Here is an 18,889-nt window from a genome sequence, read left to right as displayed (position 1 = left end):
GCTGAGTCCTTTGGTATTTTTTGTTAAATATTGCTCTTAAACTAAGCAAACCATCTTAAAAGTAGTTTCCCTTCTCCAGTATCATGAGACTGCTCAACAACTCTAATCTGTTGCTACCTAAAAACTCTCTTCAAAATTTTCCACAGTGAATTTATTCACAACCAGTTTACATTAATCAGATTCTGTGCAAACTTGAATACTGGAAGAAGCCCCCTACACCCCCCAAGGAAGGTATGTGAGCAAAAAGGCTGAGTTCAGATCCCTTCCTCCTGTATTTGTCTAGAGACAAATCGTAGACCCGCTCAGCTTCTGATTTACTTGACTGAGCTTTTTAAGAGCCGTCTCTTACCATAGGCACTCTATTCCCCTAATCATTCAATCTAAGATTATTTCCATGAACGCTTCTTTTACAAAGTTCTTTATTTATCACAGGATTTAGCCAGTCAGAAAGAAGCGTCCTTGTTTTTGTTGTGCATGGTTAAGAAAAGAAAACAGCTTAGGCTCTGTTCTTCCCAAGAGCCAGCCTCTGACTGAGGGAATTACTCTACATCCCTTTTTTGTCCCTACTCTTAAAAGATCCCATATGTTAGAGTAGATCTGTCATCACTATACATATGCGGGGTTCTGTAACACATGAAGCTATAGCATTTCTAACAGCTCTTATAGTGAACCTTTTCTCCGAGCTGTCACAGCTAGGTACCACCCCCAAGGAAGTTTGCTTTTCTTGGAAGTCTGCTGGAGAAATCCTGTTGCACAGAACTGACCCTGGATGGGTTGCCTCTGGACTTCCAACAGCATCCCTGTAAATCACTCTTCAGAAAAATGTTTAAACATTAAATCTCTCTTGCTAAGGTGAAAGGATGTTGTATTAAACAGACCTAGTCTGTGATCAAAATAGAGGCATTGAAAAGTAGACTGTCTGAGAGTTGAGAACAACTCTACCAAAAGGGCGGACAGTGATCCTCTAACCCTCTCTTCACTGGCCCCTTTGGGCTCTGTATTAAATCCTGATATGAGAGAAGAACAATAACCTGCTCCGGCTCCTTAATGGACCTCCTCAACTTCCGAAGGGTAGAGGGATAGTCAGCTAAAGTATGTACTCACAGGTGATTCTGCAAATAACTATCCTCTTGGAAGAAGTTGCTGGACTATGGGATTCTCATTGCTTTAATCATTCTGTCAGAATGGCAATCCAGCATTTGGAGAATACATTCTTATTTTTTTATTAAAATGTCAGGAGAATGTGGATTTCAAGCACTCTTTGAAATGCTGAGATGTGTAAATAGGAAGTGCCCATTTACATTGTTATCTACGGACCTTTCCTTTTTTATTCATGTCTTCTGTTCAGTTACTAGTTTTTATTACTCAATGTTCCATGTAGACAATTACAGTCCTAACAAAGCAATACATTCTCAATCTTAAGGAAGGCAGGACCTCAGTGCTTTAAATGATAAGGTGATGTTGAATAACAAGATCTACATCATTTAATTCAGTAAATCAGAAGCAGCAAGCCCCAGTGAGACTAAAAGATTTTAAAACCATCATACCTTCGATCACTTTTATCTGGAATCCATTTGCTACAAGCCTTGGATCTGTCAAATAACCTGATCCATTTAATCTCTGGTAATCCTTCTGCATTTTGTAAAGAGCAGACATATAGTGAGATCCACCAAGAATACTGGAAAGAAAAAACAGCCAAAAGGTTAAAAAAACTAATTAATTTGAAAATTAAAACTGTGAGAAAAATACATTAAAAATGTTAAGATATCAAAAGTGGTCAAAATTTTTTAAAAGTATTTGGAAAAAAGCAGTTTGCTTAAAGAAGAAATATAAAACATCAACTATTCATGTATCTTAAAGAATGACCAAGTTTAGACATATAATAATAATAATAATTACATCAGCCATTCCCTAATCCATGGGGAAAGTTAGCTAGAGTGAAGTTGTGAAAATGTGCAGCATTTAGTTTCCCTCTGGGGGAAGAAACTTGTCTTCACTGCACTACCAGCCAAACAGGTCAGAATTCATACTTATTTCAACTGGAGTATGACCAGGCGTGCTCATTATTTGTTCATTTGTTTATCTCTAAGAGCATATTTTTATGCTTTGAATGCTTTCAGATTAAAATAGACACAGAATTAGCAAACGGGGCCATACAAACCTACTCTAAATAATCATAAATTATTTAAATAATATACAAATTTTTGCTCATTTGTACTATACCTGTCTGTTAACACAATTGGCTTGTCCAGTTTCTCTACTGGAAGCTGATGATTCTTCAGCAATCTTTTGTGCAGCAGGGCTTCTTCCAATCTATATGGATTCAGCAACATTAGCTTTTTTTCAGTAGCAAATATCCAGATATCAGGAAAACTCTGACGACGGATCAGGTAAAGCTCGTGTTCATCTGAATTACTCTTCTCATGCCTCTGATGTCTACAGGAACTCAGGGAAAAAGGTACTGTCACAGTTTTCAAAGGCTGGTCAGATTTCTGCTTCTTTTCAGTTTGAGCATGGAACATTTTGTCAAGCTTCTGCTGGTTGGACAGGGAAGTCTTCAGCCTGGGTTTCTGTCTCTCTGTCTCCTTTGTGGGTCTGTGCACTGCTTGCTGCATAGCTTTACTGGCCTCTCTGTTGTATCGTTCCAGGTCTTTAGCAGCTTTTATTTCGTAACTTAAAAGACAAAATGAACCAGTTGAACCAAACAAGAAACCCCAGACTCGGAAACCATTCCTATATAGGCAAGAACACCCATGGTTCATTTAAGTAGCCACATCAATATGCTTCCACTACAAATGGGGTGGGAAGGAGATTGGGACTGGTAGGTGACCCTACCCAGTGAACATGAGGAGTTGGAAAATTTCCTTCATCATGACAGCCAGGAAAACCTGAGTTACTGAACAGGGGGGCGTAAGCTGCATCTTACAGCATCATACCAAGAGCTACAGCAGATTGCTTTAGACCTCAGTCCCAAAGACTATGTTTAACTCAAATTTGCAATCAGATGCACAGCTTTTGAAGGAGTTTTGTCACAGGCGCACCCAGCCCTACTCACAAAGTCATTTCAGCTTCTAGAGCTATGCAAATTTTAAGGGGAGTCCAAGAGCGTACCTAGGAGTATGGAGGTTAAATAATTTCATAAGCCTCGAGCTTTATTTAAGGTAAAGAATTACACTAACTTCAAATGGCCTACAATTAGCCACAGAAATAAAAACATGTAAATCCAGAATAAATAAGATTATCACAGAACTCTAATAAATTTACGGATTTTTAAAAAAGTACTCAATAATGACCTATTCTAAATGCTTCTAAACAGTGAAACCATTGCTACATACTAAATCTCTACAACCTGAATGGATTCTTAATGAGTTTGCAAGTGTCAGGAAGATAGCTCAAGTTTTATAGATGCTAGGTTTATGCTTACCTCCTACATAAGAACCTGATTTTTCGAAGGCCAAAGGAGCAATGTGCTAACTCCCTCTTTTGCCCTGATTTGATATTCTGAATTCTGGCAGGTTATTCACACCAACCTGATCTTCAGTAAAAGGTAGTACTATCATGTGTAAGTATTGGAAATAAGTATTTTAGCTGGTCATATTTATTTATTGCTACTTGCTGGAACAGTTTAATTCAATTATGTGTATGCACACTGGAAAATTAAGGTCAACAAAAGGGTCACCATTTGCAATTAATTATGATGTGCTAGCACTCACATATGGTACCAATATTTAGTTAACTAAAAAAGTCAGCTTAAATAGTTTCTTGCTATAAATCATGTCCTAGAAAATATGGAGTAAATGTTAAGATAAAAAACATCTGCTCCTCTTAAAATGAATGGATGAAATCACTTGAACAGAATTTTTTTTTTATCCAGAATACATTTATAGCTTTGACCAGATCAATAAATACTTTGCTTTTAATAGACACAGTCATAATGCAGGAGAATATTTAACTACAAGAGTACTGAGCTTTCAGTGATACAGATAGCCCAAAACAAAAACACTTTCAAAGAAAACCCTCCTTATTTGTCATTTTAGGCCACCATCAGAAAAGTTCTAGCCTTGCAGGCTCTGACTGTGAGGGTTTTGCACATGATTATCAGTGATTTGTCTCAGAATCAAAGAAAACAGCCAGTTTACAAACTACTAGGGAACACCTTTGCTTTTTCAAAGGGCCTTCCACAGAAGCAGGTATAATCAACAAGAACAGTTTCTTCCCTGTTTTGTGAATTAAGACTGTAAAGTCAGGATCCTTTCCTCCATTTACAAAACCTAAAGGAAAGGAAATCTGCAAAAACCTGTGTGTAAGGAGGGAATTGGAAGACTGGAATAAAGCCTCGTTTCAAAGGAAACTTTAGGGCAACTTAGAAAAATGCATCCCACAATTTATTACTTTCTCCTTGCAGCTTAAACCTAAATGCAATGTTCAGCATCTAACAAAAAAAAATTAACATAATGTCTCTCAAACTGTTACACTGAGTAGACAAATAAAACTACCGACCTCAGGTGAGCTATTTGGAGCAAACTCTGACCAGAACTGGCCACTTGCACCGACTTGTACAAGTCCAGAGAAGAGGTATCCCATTCTGAATGTAATACCTCTCAGCATCAGCCTTTTCACATAACGAAACCCAGACAACTCAAACTCTCATCATAAGTAAATGTCACATTCTATTTCTGTGTCTCCTGCCTTTGTGAAGGGAAAAGACAAACAAAGCTTTTAACTGCTCCTATCAGCTTGTCACAGCGTGCTTCCGAAATGCGCAGGTTTCAGGTGACCAGCACAGCTTCCTCTGAGTGGAGAATATGAACCTGCTACTACTACTGAAAAAATGCTGGGGACAAACAACAGGATGTAAGGACTGATACCAATTATTGATACCATTATTTATTATTAATATCTGCCAGCATCTGAATGGAGCTGGCTAGGAATACAATGCATGGCCAATGACCACCTGGTGACCCCTATCCAAAGGAAACAACATATTGACTAAAAGGTTAAAATAAAGGATTAAAAAATATTCTTCTGAAATTGCTAAGCAAGTATGTTTACCCCAAATGAAACTATACCAAAAGATTTGCAAATAAGGCATACACAAAAGCCATGAAATGCATTAAAATATATCAGGCAGGCAAAAGCTACCAGCCACGAGCTAGTTACTGGTCACCAATGACAGTCTATGGGCACGCTCCAATCTGTCAACAGACAACAAGGGCCACACTACCTGAAGTGGTATTCCTCCCAAGGTGCAAATATACTCACGAAGAACTACCACACAGCACCGACAAGGTAATTTGTTAGCCCTATGATAAGCTCTGAACCTTTCCTACACCTTCAGGATAATTTCTGCTGCCTGTCATGGCAGTTGGATGGACTTCTCCCCCTGTTACCTGAGCTTGATACGCAAGAAATATTCAGGCCAGAAACACACACAAGCTGTATTAAGTAAGAGCAGGGTGAGTCTACGAAATTAAATCCTGGCTGTGCAAAGCAGGGGGATATGCAATGCTGCCAACATGGACATGCATGGAAGCTTTCCTCTTCTATTATAACCTAAAGACCATAACATTTTACATTCCGGTTGAGTAATAAATGCTGGCTTGTTTTGAAAAGGCTATCCTATGTCATTATGAGACATCTGTTAGTTGTACTGCTCCCAAAAGGCATTTAAATTCATTTAGACCTGCTGGAGAAGCCACAGAGATAAACAGGGACGCTGAAGCCAAGCACACCCATTGTAACCCAAACACGTGACTTCATCGCAGAAGGACGGAGGTCTGGAGCCGAGGAAAAGAGGTGGCTTGCCAGAAAGGTCGCAGGGAGTTGGAGGTATAGCATGCTCAGTGGAAGACCTGTCGCATATACATTTGTTGTTACCTCTAGGTGGCCCAATTTATCCAGAGTATCTGGTAGGCAAGACTTAAGTTCTCTGCCAGACACGCAACAGTTCTGGATTGCTGCCTCGAAGGAAAAGATACCTGCAGATCTCTTCATATTTGTTATTTTCAGAGGCAATCTTACAATCTGCAAAGTGGAAGAGAGCTATACCAAAGCTGAGCTATATTGATAAAACTAGTGGGAAATTTTTCATTGACTTTAACACACATTGGACTATACTGCATTCAGTCCTATATGTAAGATAAAAATTAATTACCAGAGAGGTCTCCTTCCTGAACTAACACAATGTTAATCTGTAGGCACACTCTTAAACATAACAGTTGTACCAGGAAAGCAACCATGAAATCTCAAAAGCTAAAGCAGAGCAAATTAAAATTTTCTGAAACAGCTGGCAGAACCTTTTGTTTCACTTCATTAAAAGCACAAATATAATTGGAGTAGATTTCTACTATTACATTAAGCTTTCTGCTGAAGCAGAGATGGACAATACACTATTTCTCACAGGCATGGCTTTGTGATCAGAGCACATTGTTTGTTTGGTGACCTTTAAATTAGGTAAATCAGAAGCTAGATATTAAGGTTTTGCTTCACTCTGATATGGCTGGCGTGCAGATACTTTCAAATAGAAGAGTCATGTGGTACAGGATTCAAGGAAAAAACAGATAGGTTAATAGTAATTCAATAGGTACAGCTCCTCTTTCTTACCATTCTCCTAATCAAATCTCTCATTAGGGTTTAAAATTATACTGTTTGGCTAGCATAACTTCTTCTTCAGTGGTCTTTCTTAATTCCCTCTCTTTGCTTCCATAACATTAAGAAAATAGAAAATACACTTTCAAAACACTGCCAGTGACTTTGTTCTTCAAAAACAAATTCAATTTCCCAAACCTTCTGCCTCAAATCACAATGAGTGCTCAAATCATTGCTTGTAAAACTGTTGAAGAACTACTTCTATTCTCCTCATTTGTATGATGCCCCAAAGTGTTTTACATTTTACAAAATTACAAAAATAAAACAAACAAAACACCCACCTTCCATGTTTTGAACTGTCTTAGGATGCCTCAAAACCTGTTATTCTAATTAATCTTTTACCATAATATAAATTTCACATAAAGGACAACATATGCATATTAACTATTCCATTACCACCTCTCCCTTAAAAAAAAGGGTAAACCCTACCCTTGCTTGTAGATTTCATTTCAAAAATACAGTAATAGAACTCAGTTTAGAAAACGAAATTTAGCTATTCAGATTGTAATCTGAAAAGAGGTTTGGTTTAGAGTGAAACAGAGGATAAATAAGCATTCAAACTGTACTGTACTCTGAAACAGCACTGCAAAATCTGTTTGGGGGAAAAATGAAATTCCTTGTATCATTTGATTGGGTTTTATAAATACAATAATGGGGTAGCCTGGGCTGGGATACTTACTAAATTTAGGGGAAAGGAGTTTACCAAATGTTCAAGTACTAAAGACCCTGAAAAAGAATTCTCACTTTAGAGCAATAAAAAAGAACTGCTGGTTGGAAAAAGTTCTGGAGGAACTATACAGTGCCTCATCCATCACTGAGGTGGTTTTCATTGATGCTGCATCTGCAGTGACAATATACAGCAAGCCCTTAAAAAACTGAGGTTTGTACAATTGAAAAAGTACATTTCTTGTCTGTTAGCTCTATATAATAACTCATCAAAACCGTCCCTATTTAACTGCTGCATAGCAAGTACAGTGGCAAAATGAGTAACTCAGATCAGCAGTGCACATCTACACACAGCAAAAGATGACAACTTACTATATCAATGCTGTTCTTGAAAAGCCAAAAAATAATTTTCTGTTCTGTTTTTCATCAGTAACTGGGAAGTTATATACATATATGTATATATATTTTATTCACAACAGATGACTCATTTGCTCATTGGTAATTACCAGAGATTTAGAAGCAAGATACAGCCTAGAAACTTACTTCTTCTTTTCCTCTTCATCCAAATTCTTCCACTGCTCTTCAATTTTCAACAGGATGTCCTTCATGCTAATCTTTGGGTGCTCAGAAAACAATTTTGAACGATATTCTTGGGTGAAGAGGGCAAATGCGGTCTTTGGTTTCCTTATTATTCGACTACTAATTAAGTCATAAGCAGTTACTTGTCCAGTTTTATCATTTATTACATTTGTTTTCTTTATACTTTGATTTAGGGTTTGTGGATCACAGCTTTGTTCACCAGCACGTTCGCTTTGCTTATTAGTTGCTCCTCCAACTTCAGGAATTAAAATCTTAACAGGTTCCAGGTTGTCTCCTAGAGAGTTTTTAAATCCATTCCCCATACTCCAATTATCAGCAGAGATTTCAGGTAAGTCTTTAGGTACTGAGGTTTCCTCATTTTTTTCTATCTCGCAAGTATTATCAGAACTCAAAAGATGCTCATCAGCTTTTTTATATTCAGGTTCCATTGGAGCACTGCAACTTGGAATATCGGTTGTATTCTGTCCATTCTGTTCCTCCTCACGCAATAAATTTAAGGAACCGTCTTGAAAGGCATCACTCTTAGAAACCTCTTTTTCCTCTAGGCGACTACGTATATTATCACCACAAAATGCCTGATGATTTAAACAGATCTCTGTGTTTTTTCCTGCTTGACAATTTTGCACATCACTGCTGAATGAAAGGAATGAAGTATGAGCATGTAGATCATTGTTTCCAGATGGTTCCATTTCATTAACAACCACATCTGTTTGTCCTGTTTTATGAACAAACATGTCTTCTGAGGTAACATCTGTTTTATTAGCTTCACCAGAGACCGTAGCAGGTAGTGGCCCATAGAGTGATTTCAACACATTTTCAACAGCAAATAAGACAGACTCCTGGAGGGAGAAAAAAAAAAAAAAGGAAAAAAAAAACAGAAGAAAACACACACAAGCATGAAAAAAGTGAATACATAATAACTGACAGATATTGAGAATAAAGAACAAAGTGATCTTACTCGCAATATTTTTCAAATAAATCTGGGCGGATTATTGCATTTCAATTTTTCAGAAATGTCCCAAAAGACTCTGAAGTAGACACCTTTCACCTCAAATATTTCTTGAGAGGTGCTCCGCTTCACTCGTGTACTCCGGTATTACAAAAGCAATTAAGTGCTTTCTTTATATCACAGCGTGCCAATTGCTTAAAACTGTATCAAGTGAAGCTATTTCCACCTAACACAATGTTAGAAAATTATAGTAAGGACAGAACACCACCCCAGTTTACGTAAGCATGTTTGCAAAGATGCTTCCAGGACATTTCTGCAACAAATGATGGAAATAAAACAAACTAACCCTTTGTAATGCTAAAGAAAGTTTTAAAGTAGAACAAATGTGAGAAAGCTATGTTAATTTTCATACAAGTGGCACTTAACAGGCAATACATCTGCAAGATTAACACAGACAAGCACAAAAACTTTCACTGAAGAAAAGGATAATCTCAGTGGTGTGACTACCTACATTCACTCTGAATAACAGCCTTACCACTGTAGCTTTAATTTTTGTGGCACTCACACATGAAGTGCCAAAAAGTGAAACTGAATTTATGCAACATCTATCACTACATAACATTTAAAACATGGGCATTTACTGTTTAAATTTCAAGCCTTGTTAGCACGAACTGGATGTCCTGAAACTTAAGTGATGTCAACAATTATTTACACATGTAATGGCAAACACTGCATTTGGTAGAAATCATCTCCTCCTCCCCTAATGTGTGCAGTGTTTGAAAAGTTTATTACTTAGTGTAATTATGAAAATAACATGAGATTTATTCAAGCACACATCATAATTCCATTTAGCTTCAGTCACTACTACATAGCCATCTGGAAGCAAAGTGATACACACATGTATGTGACAGCACATAAATGATCTTGGAAATCAACTGGGAAATTAGTTTCAAATAATCCTCCTAAAAACCTTAGTGGCACTGTTTACCTTCAAACATTTCAGCAGCCCCAGAAGCCCTTATTATGTGTACGTAAGTAAAAAGTTGTCAACTCAAAAACAGAGTTAGACATCAATTACCTTGTACTGCAGTAAAACTTGAGTTTTATCAGGCGTTAAATTCACATCCACAGCAGATGCAGGTACAGTAATATTCAAAAAGAAAACAGGGTATAAGCGGGTACTGTCCTTGTGTGACGCCGCACTGTGGTACTGTCGAATTAACTACAGATTCATTTAGTAAAGAGATGTCAGTACAGGCAATAAAACAGACACAAAGGCACAGATGTTACAGAATCATAACTGTATTTTTCCCCCAAATTAACAGAATGCTAAAAAGATCTTTGTGGATATACATGCCAGAATAACCACCAAAAGGGGAGTTACTGGTGGTTTCCATGTTTTCACAATTAAAAAAAAAAAAAAAAAAAGGAAAAAAGAACAAATTCCAAGAAATTAATGGCAGCTACTTTGACCTTCTGAATGAATACATTGATCATGTTTGGAAGAAAAGACATGATACGCTTGTACTTAAAAATACCCAAATTGGACTGCAATTCCAGTACTTACTTCCTCAGTCAACGCAAATGCTATTATTTCTGCGTTTGCTTTTTAAAGAAAATCTACCTATATAGCATGCAACTACATTGTTGTCTCTTTCAGCCAAACCAAAGACTGTTTGAGAAAGTAGCACTGGCATCACAGACCTGCTCTTTTTGCAGAATAGGATTAATTTGTTCCTTTTATTAACCCAATTATAAACTTACAACTTTTCTCCAACTCTGCTTGACCTTACTGTTTTCTCTATAATCTGCTTGAAAACTCACGTCAAAAAACTATAAAGTTATTTAGTTGTTTCATAATGCAGGTCTTGCAAACTAGAATGATCAAATAAAGGTCTTTGCATTTTCCTCTGGTATTGTGGATCCTTTCCAGTATATACTGGAGAAAATATGTTAACAGACAAACAGTATAAACAAGAAAGAGCTTCTGAAACTTGAATTTTAAATAAATGTTAACTATAAAATATTATTTTAATGATATTTTAATTTATTTTAATATTTTAAAAATTATTTTAACCTTACTATTCCCACAGTCTGTCCTCAGCTGGCACTGAACTGCAGTAATAAGAGGGCCACCAGCACTTCTTCCCTCATACATTAACAGAGCATGAAGAAAGTGGTCTATAGCTGGTTTTTCAAACCTATCCAAGCGTGTTCTTACAGAGGAATTGCTATTCTTGCCTAACATAAAAACATCTAAAAGGTGGACAAAAATAAAAGGCATCACTATCACCACTATGAGAACAGCCCTCAATGAAGGGCCATGTATTCTTACTTTGTATTACAGTAACCTGAACCCCACCTAGCCTCTGCTCTGGTTAAAAAGCGGTCTCTTACATGGGATCCAAACTGAGCTTTCAACTCCAGCAAGAGCCAGGTAGATCAATTCCTGTGTGGACACGAAGCACAGGAGTAGCCTTGTTTGTCACTTAAAATATGAACACAAGTTCAGGGTTTACATCTACAAAACTGCCAACTGAAACCTACTTGACTGTCCCCACTTTAAAACCTACATGTACACACTTCAGTATGAATGGAATTTTATTTTCTGTGGAGGGCAAGGATTAGAACAGCAATGCTGCTCCAAGTGAGGTGCTGCAAGGTTCAGTAGTGTGAGAAACCCAAGAGTATCAAATTCCGCCTACACAATGCCTAGCTGTAGCCAATGCCTCTGCACTATCACTTTCATTTTTATTCAATGCATACACAGATTTAAAGGGAAAGTAAGCATATTTGCTGGATAAGCCCTCAGTGCAGAGTGAACAAAATTAAAATTTTATTTTCAGGAAAATTCTCTTACAGGAAACCACACAGAGCTCCCTCATGGAAAACTGCACAGGTGTAATTCTGCTATGTTAATATAAACTACTCTGTGCTCTTATTTTTTTCAAACAGCCATAAGGATAGCCTCCAGCTCTGTGGTTACAAGTCACTGCAGAGGACATAACAGAGCTGAGATATCAGGAGTATCAGACTTGTGGATGAGGTTTCTATTGTAAATGCTTCACTTGTAATACTCCGCTTATTTCATGTGGGCAGATATTGCAGATAGTATAGCCCTTTCTGGCCTCAAAAAAACCATATTTTTATTCCTTGAATAAGAAGCTAGAGGATGTTACCTTCAGTATTTCCTTCTGAAGAACCGGACGATTGTTTATAAAAATGAAACTCCTTTCTGAACCTGACAGACATGTCAAAGAGCTGTCTGACTCAGCTTTTGGGAGAAATCCAGAAAGATTTATCTGCAAGGAAAACAAATACAGTACAGAAGTCTTTAAAAGAGAATCCCCAAAAGCTTTTTATTTAAGGGTGAAACATTACAGTGAAATTTACAGGAGTCCCAGTCATTCAAACACATGCACTACTTGTTTAGAGTTATGATTCAAACAATAAAAGCACCTTAAAAAAGGGGTTGAGAGGGATGGTTCTGTATTTATTACCCTTGATCAACTGATTGAGAAATTTCCCATCTGGACTGTCAGTCGCACCGGGCTGCTGTCTGCAGCTGGGGGCTGCAGAGAGTATGCCAGCCAGCTTTGTACTTGCTGACTGCAGGGCTGCCAACTTAATGCCTGCAAGAAGCTAAAGGCATGCAGTGTTGCCCAAGCCGGTGAAGGCAGTAGTGAGCTACCTCTAACTGGGAACACCAAAACACAAAATCCCTCCCTTTCTCTACACATGGCACCTTAAATAGCTTGTCAGCAGGCATTTATTGAGGGCACTTAAATTTACCTACACCACCTGTATCCAAATCATCTGACTTTGCAGAGTGCTTGCTGAGCACCCACGATTCACAGCCTTCAGCAGAACCTGTGAGCACCCAACCCTGTCAAGGAGCCTAGGAACAAATCACGCGATTTGAGTACCTAATATCAACTCCAAGTTTTAAAACTTCTCTGTTAAGCTTTTCTAGCTTTGGGTGTGTTTTTCTTTTCCTGTCAAAATGAGAGCGATGACTTGTGCTGCCTGCCCCACTGCCTCCCCCTCTCCCCCCTGCCGAGCAACTTGGAAACCCTTGGATCAATTTCAATTCAATCTGATGAAGAAGCAGAAATCCCAAAGATATTACATTTCCACAATTTCTGTGATAACTGACAGCTGTTTGGAGAGGGCAGCCTCGGAATAACGGCCTTACTGCAGAAAAGGCAGTTGTAACTTCTCAAAAGCCGGGATCCACCAGCACGTAAGCACTGACTTGCCGACCTGCCCACGTGCTGCCCCACTGCAGGTTGCCCAGACAAATAGGTATGGGAACAGTGGGAGGCTGGTGCACAGCAGAGACTGAGATTCTGGATATATGGGAAAGTTTGGAGAATATTCTGGTAGCAGGGTGGATCGCAGAAGACAGAAATCAGACCTCGTTAGTTTTTCTTTTGGCAGAACCACTTGTATTTACTAAAATCTGAGTGATCATGCATTTGAAACGGAATTTAAAATCCCTGGGACTTGGCCTATCCTTCCCATTCACCGACGTCACACCAGCTATCTGCTCATGTGCTCCCTTATTCCCTCTTGACCTTGTAACAAGCATTCTGTGCTAAAGCTGGAGTGTTCTGGTCAGCAACGTTGCACATAACCAAACACCACTGGTCAAGTTAAAGAGGTGTCAAATATCTCTTGGATGATTATCAGAAAACAACATGCAGCACTTCTAGATTTTGTCCTGCAGCTTTAGCACATCCTCTTTGACTGTTCCTCCTTTATGCTTCAAATTCCTTTTCCAATTTCCAAATATCCGTATAAATCTTTCACTTCAAACGGCATTTTTATATACAGACAACATTAAAACAAAACTGAAAGTCTCTAAATAAGACATTTAAGAAGCTGCCATATTTAGAAATAGCTGACTGCTGTTTCTATTTAAAGCCATGTGGAATATCAGTATGCTCGTTAAAAGTTAGTAACAATTCCTAAAACTAGTCGTAATTACTAGAATTTTCTTATACAAAAGTGTTTTTTATTAAGGCAGAATTACACAGACTGGAAAATATTAATTACTAAATACATACATGTATTAAAATATATCTGTGTTAAGCGGACAATGTCTTTCTACAGTACTCACCTTTTTCCCAGAGGCTTGTGTACCTGCCAACCTTAACTTTCACAGAATAGGAAAATTCCTAGGAATTCCATAGGAATTCCTTTCACTACAAAAATTTCCCAAATGAAGCTTCTCAGCCAAAACGGATCCACCCATTTCCAAGAATGGGGACGCAGAAAGCATAGATGCTGTTTTGCACATTAAAAACTGACAGTTCTTTATTTTCTTTGGTTTTCTTTCTACTTTGTGAGTAGTTCCTGATTTTTCCATGCTTTGGAGCCAACTTGAACTACGTTCTTGTTTCATTCAGTGCTCATAATGGAGAGGTTTTTAAAGACTAGCCGTCTGCAAGCCCCAGGATCGCTCACTGCAGAAGTTTTAAATGTGCAGTTAGCAAGGTACAGCTTACAAGAAGTTGTTTATAACAACTCTGATTTTGCCTTCAGAGTAGACATTGCAGTAAAGGATTAAGAAGCTACATAATGGACAAGTAGGAAATTAAAAGGATTAAGGAGCTGCTCTTTAGTCTGTGTACTGGATGAGACATGGGCCTAATAGGAAGGAAAAAGTGGCGTATGTTTTGTCATTAAATACCTATCCCAATTCCTGAACACAAGGGAGAAAGATAAGGGTTATGCGGGCAACCTTAATTCTGTCATTTCAGTGTTTGGCTGCTTAATTTAGAAATGTCCATGGTTTCTGAATGTAGATCTGTGCAAGTGCAATATGCATGGATCACTTATACACCTATAAATGATGCACGTGGTATTTTACACACTATTTAGAGACAGAGAGAGAGATGGAATGTTCCCCAACTTCTATTCAAGGAATATGGATGCCTCATGATATAGCAAAGAGGTAACGTGAGAACCTGAGTGCCTCCTTCGAGCTAGTCCCTTCTAAATACCCCCATGTCTTCCCTGCAGAGCTCCCTGCACTTGCCATATGAGGCACAGCCAGTGGGCGCTCAGGTATGAACAGAGCATCCGGACTTGTTCGGACATAAACAGGAAAAACTTCTTTGTAAACCGTAAGCGGCAACTTGGCTACTCCCCCCAACCCCTCCCAGCATTTCCCTGTATGTAGACACTACGAGCATTCTTACAAACCCACGATTTAAGTCTGAATAAACAGTTTCTTGCAGCATGGCATTGTGTTTAATAGCCACTCTGACTTCACAGAGAGCGATTCATTTCATCTACATGGCTCCAGACAAGTTCTACTACTACAAGATACAGAAAAAAAATTAACTTTCCAGGCTCTACAGGAGGAAGACTCTCCTTTATAAGAATGTCTGAGACAAAAATGGAACCATAATAAAAAAAAATTGAAAATATTAGACGAAGGACAGTATCATGCAGAGCTCCTTCTATGTCAACAGGAGCAAAGAAAGTTATGTGCATGAGAATTTTTGAAAGCTAGCTAGTATTTCCTTGACATATAGGTTTATCATAAATTTTGCACAACTTGCCTTCTAAGTATGTGTTTATTTTACTGTTGAGGTGCCCCTGACTGAAACTGAGGAGATATTCTTTAGAAGATAAGGCTAAAAGGCCACGAGGATGAGAACGATATAAATGCTTAGTTATTAATCAAAGCACAACCTGCCTGCAGGCCAGGAATCCTAACTTAGACAGCTCTGAGCAATCAGCAATTCTGCATTTGTCATCACAACTGTTTTTACTGCCATTTGATCAGTGCCACATGAGTCCTGACTAGATGATTCTGGGAGTGCATTTTCAATCACCAAACCAATTAATTTTACAGAGAGAGCTGTAACAGAATCAAATGTATTAATCAGATGTCAGTCTGGAGATAATGTTCTCTTTTTGAAAGTCTCCTTTTTGAGTGCTGATTTAGCTCCTCATTGACAGGCTTTAAGTGGATTTGGGAGAAGGAAGTTTAAACTCACCTCAGGATCTTCACAGCAGTGTTGAAAAGGTACCATACTGCCCATAACGGCTGTTCCCAGAACTGACATACAGGCCATTTTGTGATCTGACACCCTGGTCTTTTGCCAAATAACTGCCTGAAACAAATGGCACAGAGTCAAATTTTTGACATTATATTTATATTTGTTGAACTCAAGTCATGTCTATTAACATGCATATGCAACTGCACACATACTGTATATGTAACATTCTGTACTTTGACCCTCTTACATTCACAACTTTCAGTGTTAACACACACGATATGGTAGTTTTTGGCATGTCTTCTCATGTTGTATTACTTATTTAGACTTGCAGTGATCAGAAAATTTAGGAGTTTGTATTAATGAATGTTACACGGCTAATCTGGACTTCTGCACTTGAAACAATTGTTAAAAAATAAATCAAAAAAATACCACTTTTCATCTAAGATACATAGCAGTGGGCTATGTATTTTTATGTATGTATTTTTACTGTGCACACAAATTGAGGGTTTCTGATGTTTTTGGCATGATGGTCAGCATTTGAAGGTGGACATTACACCACGATGCCTGTGGTACTTAAAATATAAGCCATTTTCATAGAAACTGGGATATTAGCTGTCCATTCACAGTTCTTGTCTGGATACTCTAGGTCTACTCCAGGTCTGTTTTTTAGAAAGGAAAGCAGTTTCTAAGAAAGTATCTCTATGGAAAGCAGTTGGTTGTTTAATGAAAGTTTGTAAATGTTAGATAGAAGGATATCTGCTCTATTAGCTACATACCTTACAATTCTGTTGCAAAGATTTAATAAATACAGTATGGCAGTATAAACTGCAACTTGCATAAGAAAACTTTACCTGTTAAGTCCTCTTACATACACAGAAAGTATTAACTGCTTTGGGAAGCGAAATTTTCTCTCTCACTAACGAGAGAGAATGAATGACTATATGAAACAGCCGCAAATTTAACTCTGAATCTGCTTACTTTTACCACAGTATATCAACAACAAAAAAACTGTGTTTAATTGGCTTTCCACTTCTAGGCAACTGAGACTACTGGATTCTTACTGGCTTTGTATCTGCTTCTCTCACTGTTAGCTGAATCTATTTCAGTGTGCAACATTCAAACATAAAAGGAAAAAAGTGTGGGAAGTTGCCCATTAAATCTGACACTACGATGCTAGCTTAAAAAGAGATGTTTACATAGGCCCAATAAATTCAACGAGTTCACAGTATTCCGGTACAGGATGTTATGTGAAAGCACGGTGAGCAATGCACCAATCTCAAGAAATGCAATACAGAGCCTTAAAATTCCACCTGTCCTGTAGGATATTCGCTGGCCTCGAAGGGTGAATTCCACTGAAGAACACGGTGCTCTTGTAAAACGATATTCCCTTCTTACAGGACAGGTGGGATTTTAAAGCTTTGAGACTGGCGACCCTAAAACTGTTCCCCAATCTTTAATTTTCCACTTCCAAATTCACTCCTGCCTGAATTTAACTCACCTTCTGCACACAGCCTGACAGCCCCTCACCGATACTGCACTCACAGCCCTGCCATCCTACAGCAAGCTAGAAAACCCCAAACATAAAACACAATTTATGCTGGGGAGGGCAGAGGATACACAAAGGGCTGAAGGCGAGCCACGGGCTGCATGTCCAGGGCTCTGTGCTTCGGAAGCAGACAGCAGCAAAGGACGGACCCAGGCTGCCCAAGCCTGCCGCGCTCGGCCTCCCTCCTCCACACCTGCTGCACATCTCCTCGGAGACATTTCGAGTGATGAAAGAGTTGGTCGTCTTCTTTAGAGCTCATCTTATAAAACATATCCTGTACTGTTGCTATTTTAAAATTGATTACTTAAAATGGAAACACAGAGTGCCAAACAATTTTTTCTTTACTGGATACATTTTAAATTAAACACTTGTGACCAAACAGAGAAAGACACTTGTTACATGACTAATATAAACATCATGCTGCTTATTTTAGGTTATACTAGTGTGATGCCACAGGTACAGATATAAATCCTAGCTGCTGATTAATGCAAGGTTGTTATTACACTGTCTGACCTGCTGAATGGCTGATACACGGGCCTGTAAAAAGATCACTTCAGTAAAGTGCTTTTAAAAAGCCAGGGAACATGAGAACTTATTAAATGCAAACCTGCTAAAAGTAGATACTGCTAATAAGTTCAGGAGGATTTTTCTTCATTTGATTTTTGAACTACCCACATATTTGTCAAATTTTAATACTAGGAACTACAGAGAAAAAATTAGGAACTAGTTACCATCACCATTAAATTACCATTACCATACATTAAAGCCCAGATACTAAAGAGGCAATGCAACTCCTCAAATTTTTATACCAAATAAACATAGAATAGACCATGTGCTCAGTTTTAGCCCTGACTGCATATTCTGAAGCCATAATGTAGGAACAGCCAATAAATTTAAAGAAAATGATTTCCTAGACTCTCCAGACGTATCAACAGGCTTTAAAAAGAAAACTTCATTAAGAAACAATGACTAGTCCGTTTCATTTATTTTACAAAGTGCCTGTTTCCATGAGGTTCCTGCAATACCCTCATTTTTTTAACCTTGATTATACCCTTTATTTCAGCTAAAAATACACACCCCCACACACCCCTCATATTTTTTTTTCTAGGTCATTTAACCTGGTGTCCAGGATGAGCCAAGGAAGAATCTGACTCTGGTCAGTATGATGACACTGCAAAAACAGCCTACTCAAAGATATATTATTACATACGGACCATCTTAGGTTTTGTTAGAGCTAGCCAAATATATCCCACCTCCCTCTCTGTTTCATTGAAGGAGATTACATGATCTACATCTTATTAAAAAAAGTCGTAATGTATATAAAACTCTGTTGCACATACACACGTGCTTAATTTCCCTGCATGTATTTCTTCGGCCCCATCCAGGTCTAGAACACAGGTGTATGTAGGCATCCTTTTGTGCAGGATGACAACATACACGTATGCATGAAGCAGGCATCTCTGT

At 38.2% G+C, this 18,889-nt stretch overlaps 1 protein-coding gene across 9 annotated transcripts in view; it reads right to left on the bottom strand.

The window, feature by feature from the left end:
* PMS1 (PMS1 homolog 1, mismatch repair system component) overlaps nucleotides 1–18,889 on the bottom strand; it is a 45,935-nt gene that overhangs the window by 9,103 nt on the left and 17,943 nt on the right. For all 9 annotated transcript variants that reach the window (XR_014586420.1, XR_014586421.1, XM_083842881.1 and 6 more), the window contains 6 exons: nucleotides 15,877–15,993; nucleotides 12,043–12,165; nucleotides 9,942–10,085; nucleotides 7,858–8,753; nucleotides 2,224–2,673; nucleotides 1,548–1,678 (listed from right to left, as the gene is read on the bottom strand). Coding sequence is in view for 7 of the 9 variants with exons in the window: in XM_083842881.1 (XP_083699007.1) it covers nucleotides 1,548–1,678; nucleotides 2,224–2,673; nucleotides 7,858–8,753; nucleotides 9,942–10,085; nucleotides 12,043–12,165; nucleotides 15,877–15,993 (1,861 nt within the window). In the remaining 2 variants the exon portion in view is untranslated. The remainder of the gene's footprint in view (nucleotides 1–1,547; nucleotides 1,679–2,223; nucleotides 2,674–7,857; nucleotides 8,754–9,941; nucleotides 10,086–12,042; nucleotides 12,166–15,876; nucleotides 15,994–18,889) is intronic.

Source organism: Anser anser (assembly GCF_964211835.1).
Source record: "Anser anser genome assembly, chromosome: 6".
Lineage (NCBI taxonomy): Eukaryota > Metazoa > Chordata > Aves > Anseriformes > Anatidae > Anser > Anser anser.
The sequence above is the reverse complement of the archived record's forward strand: the minus strand, read 5'-3'. Positions and strand labels throughout refer to the sequence as shown.